Below are 7,370 nucleotides of genomic sequence, written 5' to 3'. Positions count from 1 at the left end.
AGTAAACATAGAAAAGAAAAGTAGAAATAGAGTGTTCTTTTAAAACTGCCAGAGGCCATGTGCACTTGCTAGGGAGGGGGAGAGAGAGAAAAAGAGAGAAAACCTCCACCGTAAGTCATGGTCACACTGTCAACCCTCCTCCATTTCTCCTCCTTTTGGGATTTTGGGCATGCATACACATTCGTGGTGTGCTTTTCAAGCCACTGGGTCTGGGACTCAGTCAGCCTTGTGGGATGCAGCCACTGTAACCTCCATGCTACTGGCTGGCTCTAATTGACAGTTTTCAAGGAAGAGGCCATGGTATTCAGTCGGTAGCAGGATAAAGGAGGTAATTTAAAGATGTCACTGACATTTTATGCCTGAATAAGTTAAAACTTTAGTAGCATAGATAAAAAAAAAAAAACTTGAAATAGAAGCTAATTTAGCAAGAGAAAACATTAGGAAACAATTAAAGTTAACCAAATGAGAAAGCGAACACTATTTCTCCTCATTCTAAGTGGGTCTTATTTTTCTCATTCCAAGTAATGCTAATAATGTAAATATCTTATAGGTTACCAAAATTAAAAGCTTCAAAACCAAGAATGAAAAAGCTAATAAACAACATATTAAACAGCGTCTTTAGGAGTGGCCCTGTGTCCTGGTGTTTGGGGGACTGGAGTCCACGTATCCAACCATGCAATTCAATTCCTGGCTCTGTGACTTGAAAAACACACCGGGTGTGTGCCCAAAATCCTGAAAGGAGGGAGAAATGGAGAAGGGATTGCGCTCTGCCCAAACCTCATTGGGGTGTTTTCTGCTTCTCCCTCTCTCCCCATTCTCTTTCTTTCTGGCAATCAAAAGTGTCCTCTGGTGGGGGTGGGGGAGGGGGAGAAAGTGTTCTTGCATGTCAATCTTGTTTCTTTTAAGTACCTGCTTTTCTAAAACCTGATAAACTGGTATGGCATGCCATAAAAAACAAAACAATCCTTTTTTTTTTTTTTTTAAGATTTGCCAGTGGGTACAAGTGCTCACCAGAGACAGACAGAGACAGAAAGTGAGATAACACCCCCCCCCCCATGGTCACACTGCAATCCTATCTCCTCCATTTCTCCCTTCTTTCAAGATTTTAGGCACATAAACTGTTTTTCAAGATGCTGGATCTGGGACTCAAACCCCACAGTTGGCCATGTGGGATCTAGCCACTGGCTGACCCTAAAATAACTTCCTTGTGAATGCAGAATAACGATGTAATTTCAGTTATTTCTTCTTTTTTTTTTTTTTTTTTTTTTGGTTTAAGTTTTGCTTTAGGGTGCGTGCACTCGCCAGAGAGCTAGGAAAGTGAAAATCATCCCGTGGGGAATAGCCAAACTGACATCTCCTGCCTCCCAACCCCAGTCTCCTCTTGGGATTTTGCACTTGCAGACACATGCATCTGGCGTGCCTTTCAAACTCCTGGGTCTGGGACTTGAACCCCTCAGTTGGCCATGTGGGATCTAGCCACCGCAATCTCCCTGCCACCTGCTAGCCTGTCCTCTTATTTCTAAAACTATTCATGTATAGATGTTTTTCTTTTAAGTATCTATTTTTGTGTTCCAGAAATAACATCTTTTTTTGAGAGAAAGATTATTTTTTGCTATAAGGCATGTGTTCTCACTAGAGAGGCAGAGAGAGACAGAAAGTGAGAAGTCAACTCCCGGGGCATGGCCATGCCACAGTCCCTTCTCCTCCATTCTCCTCTTGGGATTTTTGGCATACCCGCCTGGCAAGTTTCAAGCTGCTGGGTCTGGAATTTGAACCACGATTGACCACATGGGAGTCCAGCACCATGATCACTATGCCACCTTCTGGCCCCCCAGAAATAACATCTTCATATATTTTTACACTGATAATGAATGATTATTTGCCAAGAGAGCCAAATATCTCAAATCTGTACTGCTTTGAAAAGGGTAGTGTTTCAAATGTAGTTACTTACAGAGAAGCTTCCCCTTACCGGCTCAATAGCACAGGCCCCCCAAGCGAGGTGACAACTCTGATGGCTGTTGCCATGCTGGTGATTAAATGCTCAACATGAACTTAAGGAAAAGTGCAAATGTGGCTTTGGTAAATTCCAGACAGTGCCCAAGTCAGCTTTTATTTGGAACGAATTGCTTCTGATATAATGAAAACACAGATTTCAAAAGCATATTTGAATGAATACAGGAGATTTCAAGAGCACAAATCATTCTGGATTGACAGATTAGCCATCCTATGTGCCTCAGTCAGATTAGAACTCCCCCTCAACACAGGTCTCCATTCCTCTTGTATTTACAGAACTGGTATTGGGATGGTCTCTTGAAATTAAGTCACATTTTTAAAATTTATTTATTTATTTATTTATTTATTATTTATAACAGAGATTTATTTGCTATATTTGCCCTCACTAGGGAGACAGAGAGACAGAAAAGTGAGAAATCACATCCCCAGCAGCTGGCCACACCACAATCCTTTCTCCTCCATTCTCCTCTCAGGATTTTTTGGGCATGCACACACATCAGCATGCGTTTAAGCTGCCAGCTCCAGGACTCAAACCATGGTTGACTACGTCGTAGTCCAGCAATGTAACCATTACACCATCCGCTGGCCCTGAGGTCATACTTTAAACCAACCTTCAACCTACCATCTGCTTTCCAGAGTCAACACAGTTTCACAGTTTTATGACCTTAGAGTGTGGACTTTTCAGAACAGAAGTCAAAAACAGAACACATAAACAGTTTCATCTTGGATAAGGTTAAGAAAAAAATAGAAGAGATGATAATGTAAATTACCTGTGTGGTGACCATCACTATCTTCAAAATCTGCAAACCCAGCTTCCATGGGATCTGGTGTCTGGCTCGGTATTTTTCACAGGGGTTCATGAAGTAAAATTTCAGGTCTTCCCTCAGACATTCTTCTTTCACCTCTGAATCAAGATGTGCCATCGCATTTCTGTCACAGAAGATCCATTTTGAAATACTCAGAGTAGTCTGTCTTTCAGAAAGCTCCAGAATAATACTTCATATTCTGTTGCTTTACCTATTTGTACAAACCAAATTGTCTCTTCAACCAGTGAGCTCCTTTCTTCTTCAGAAATCTGAGGACTACCGTGGACCCTTGGTCGCCTGCCTTTCCACACAGCCACTCATTCTTCCAAAACGGCCGTTCTCCAGATTATAAAAATAAACTTTTATTTGCAACACTGGTCAATTCCTGTACCTTAATATATAGCATTCACCTGTCACTGGAGTATTGTAAGGAAGTGGGTATGCTTGTGAGTGACCATGTGTCACACACAGAGAGTCTATATGAACAAACACGAGATGAGATAGTTTCATGATACCATAGGTATAAAATGATAGAAATTTAGTACAGACTAATGGAATTAAATTACTGTGGAAGTAGAGAATTCTTATTCTATAACTCTATACTGAGAGCAGGATTATAGCCTTTCTTTCTGGATAAAATATCATTGTTTACAAGGTTCTAGAATAAGACCAGCTCCATAGCTCAGTAGTTAACAGCTACGCTCTGGGAGCTGGATTCCGCAAGGCCCACAGCAGCTCGAGTCCTGACCTGGTGGTTTGAAAAACACTGGGCACATAAGAATGCATGCTCCATATCATGGAGAAAATGGGATGGAGAAATAGGGGGTAAAGGATGTGGCAGGACCGTGCCTCACGGGATGGGTGCTTCTTCTCTTTCTTTCTCCCCTTCCCTCTCTCTCTCTATGGTGAGCCCACGTGCCCTCTGACAACAACAACATAACAAAGATTCCAGGCTACAAATAGCTCTAAAAAGTTAAAATTGTATCTCTTGGTTACATCACTGGACTCCCATGTAGTTGACTGCGGTTTGAGTCCTGGACCTAGCAGCTCAAAACTCATGTTGGATGCATGTGTGTGCATGCCCCAAATCCCAAGAGGAGACTGGAGGAGAAGGGACTGCAGTGTGACCATTCCCCCTGGGGGTTGATTTCTCGCTTTCTCTGTCTCTGTCTCTCCAGTGAGTACATGCACCCTATAGCAACAACCTCTCAAAAAAAAAAAAAAAAAAAATCGTATCCCTCTATGCCAAGTCTGATATTAGTAAAATGTTACTTTGTATTAGTCAAATGTTGGTTTTACTATTAAAAGAGCTCTGGACTCAGAAATGAGCACATGACTCAAGTGAAGCCAATTAGACATGGTCACGGGACTGTGAGTGTAACTGAGGAGAGAGATGTGGTCTTTGCACCAAGAACTCCCCGAAATGGGATGTGCAAAACAATCCATTGGAGTATAGAAAATATTTATACTTCTGCTTTATTTTTTAATTTTAAAAAGTAAAAATTTAACCCTAATAATATATAAAGCATACACAAATATACATATAACTTAAAATATTATATAGTACACACAATATATGGTTGCATATAGAATGTGATTTATAAATAAATACACAGATATTGAGATTTTTTTTTTTTTTTAGGTTTTTGCCATAGGGCATGTGGGCTCACTGGAGAGAGATAGAGAAATCCCCCCCACCAGAGGGGATGGCCACACCATAATCCCTGTTCCTCCATCTTCCTCTGACTATTTTGGGCATGCACGCTCATGGGCCTGGGGTGATTCGCAAGCCACGGAGTCCAGGATTCAAGCTGTGGTCATCCATGTGGGAACCCAGTACCTTAACCATCATGCCACCTTGCAGGCCCCAGACTTTGCAAATATTATGCATAACTTTTTCTGTTGTGTACATAATCAACAAAGTTTAGAGACTGTAGACTTCAAGCATAACTGTGAGTCTGAAGTTCTTAGAAGCCATCTCACCACCAGAGATTGAAGCTAAAACAGAAGATCATGTAGGAGATAGTCACAAAGCCTAATTTAGTATTTGAGTTCCTGGATCCAGCTGTGCCTGAATCTATCCATCCCAAGGTTTCAACTTATGTTCATAAATGTCCTTTGGCTACTTAACCCAGTTTAAATTAGATTTCTGTTTCTTGCCTCAAAAGTATAATAGATTGATGGTAAATTTAATGAATAAATTCTAGCAAGTAGGTCCATTGTTTAAGTTATTCATTTCTTGTAAAGTTTTTATAATTGGAGGTCATTCTTGCGGATCTTTTTCCTGAAAATATCTAAATGTTATATTTTATGCTGACTTATGACCTTTGTTATCTACCTTGACAAGCAAGTGTTAAAGAAGACCAAAGAGAATGATCATTTTATAGCTTACACTCACTTTTCTATCTCTAAATTGGGTTTTAGATCTCTTGTTACCAGGATTAATGGGCTAGATTATTCAGAACTATCATGCTAAAAAAGGAAAGAAAGGGGCTGGCAGGTGGCATGATGGTTAAGGGCACTGGACTCCCATATAGCTGACTGTGGTTCGAGTCCTGGACCTAGTAGCTTGCTTTCTCTCTCTCTCTCTCTCTCTCTCTCTCTCTCTCTCACACACACACACACACACACACACACACACACACTCTGTCCTTCTCTGGTCAAATTAAAATAAATAAATAAAGTTAAATAAAATAATTCTTTAAAGAAAAAAGAAAAGAAAGGGAGGCAGGAACAAGTAAAGAAGGGAAAGTGAAAGAAGGGAAGGGCAGGAGGAAGGAAAAACATGAAGGAAAGAGAGAATGAAGGGAAGGAAGGAAAAAGAAAAATTCTGGGCAAAATAAATATTTCCTGAGAGGGCAGGGAAGTATCTTTAAAAGACTGAAAAGTTAAAAGAGGGCTGGAAGCTCCCAGGCCAATGTGGGGAATACCTGGACAAGCAAGAGTCAACTGTCACTCCTATTTAGGCTTTGTCTGGCCTCAGGAAAGGGGAACAAGGAGCCAAGACTTAAGCCCAATGACCCACCACAAGACTGACAGCAGACCGTACCCACATTTAAATTGGTGTCCCAAAGGGCTATTTCTCAGGAAAATGACCAGCATCTGACGCTACAAGGTTGTCCATGCCTGTAGTCCCAGCTACTCAGGAGGCTGAGGCAAGAGGATTATGAGTTTGAGACTAGCCTAGACAACATAGCCAGACCGTCTTTAAAAAAGTAAAAAGAAACAATGAAAGAAAATTGCCAGCACTGAAATTGCCTATCCCCAAGCTTATAGGACTACAGGGAAGAGAGAGTCCTTCCAATCAAAGAGAAGACAAAGGAAATCTAAAAATAGACCTATCATGAGAAATAATGGCCGTAACTTAGCCCTGTGAGCCTCAAATCTGGAAGGGCCAGGGGACATCAAACTGTGAACTTCTGGGGTCCCAGATTGGAACTGCCCTTTGTATTCCAGGAAACACACACAGACCTCTCCAGGGATTTCTCCCGGACTTGGGTTACACTGGCCCACTGTTTGCGGTCCTGTAGCTGAAATTACATGGTAAATTAGAACAACCATGACTCTTAGGAACTATGTTTGACTGAATTGTAGGAAATCTACGATCTAGATTTTTATAAGCTTAGTAAATGCCATTGTTAAAGATCAAAATATCAAAGGAGAAAAGCACAGTATTTGAAGGCATAATAAGACCTGAAATAGAATGGAATGCTACCTATACACTGGGCAAAATAAAAGCCAGAGATGCTGGAATGGAAAAGTAAACAGACTAGAGAATAAAAAGCCCGAGACTGGGACTATGGTGAGAAGATGAGGGAAGCACGTCGAAACTACCATTGGTTGTTAAAAAAAATTGATTCTTTTCCCAGATAACCATGACAACGTGGCATCACCCAGATACAAGGCTATTATCTGACCAAGGGCAATTTCGGCCTCATCAACCCAATGACTTTAGAGCCTATAGAAAGCTGAAGGTTAAAAATAAAAATTCAGTAATTCTTAACCTTAATGGTGTCATAAACCGTTATGAAAACAGGGCAAAGGCCTTTGCTCCAGAGAAACACATATGCCTTTCAGTGCCGGCACCTTGTCAGCAAATAAGCTACCAGTTACCAGGCTGCTGATGCCTTCGGCTGAAGAGACCCTTGCCCTACAAGGGGACTGAGAGGTGGTGTTATTGTTTAGTTTTTTCCTCCCTAATGCAATGGTCTCTAAAGTGGGGTGCTTGCACACAGGGGGTCATGGTATCTGAGAAGAAAGCGTTAGGACTTGTAATTGTATTAACCTAGAAAAGTTGGATAAGATTTCCCAAGATTAATACACAGATTGTTATCTATCTCACCTAATGTGCCCTCACGGCCAGAGTGTCAGATGTCTGCGTGTCACTCAGGTATGAAAAGGGAAGAAATAAAAAAATTAGAAGGGGAAAAAAAGTAAGTCAAACCATCTGATGAAACAATCCCAGCGTTTACCTTCCCTGCGCCCTCCGTGCTTCAGATTCTTTTTTTTTTTTTTTTTGGAGAGTTTTTTGTTAAAGGGCTTCTGGTGCCC

The 7,370-nt window shown here is 41.1% G+C and overlaps 1 protein-coding gene across 1 annotated transcript in view; it reads right to left on the bottom strand.

The window, feature by feature from the left end:
• The window catches only part of MCOLN2 (mucolipin TRP cation channel 2), a 78,806-nt gene that overhangs the window by 60,127 nt on the left and 11,309 nt on the right, over positions 1-7,370 (bottom strand). Inside the window, 1 exon segment of the mRNA XM_027772259.1 lies at positions 2,784-2,943. Coding sequence (XP_027628060.1) covers positions 2,784-2,943 — 160 coding nt within the window.

Source organism: Tupaia chinensis, unplaced genomic scaffold (genome assembly GCF_000334495.1).
Source record: "Tupaia chinensis unplaced genomic scaffold, TupChi_1.0 Scaffold000263_1, whole genome shotgun sequence".
Taxonomy (NCBI): Eukaryota; Metazoa; Chordata; class Mammalia; order Scandentia; family Tupaiidae; genus Tupaia; species Tupaia belangeri.
This window is presented reverse-complemented; position numbering and strand designations above follow the sequence as displayed.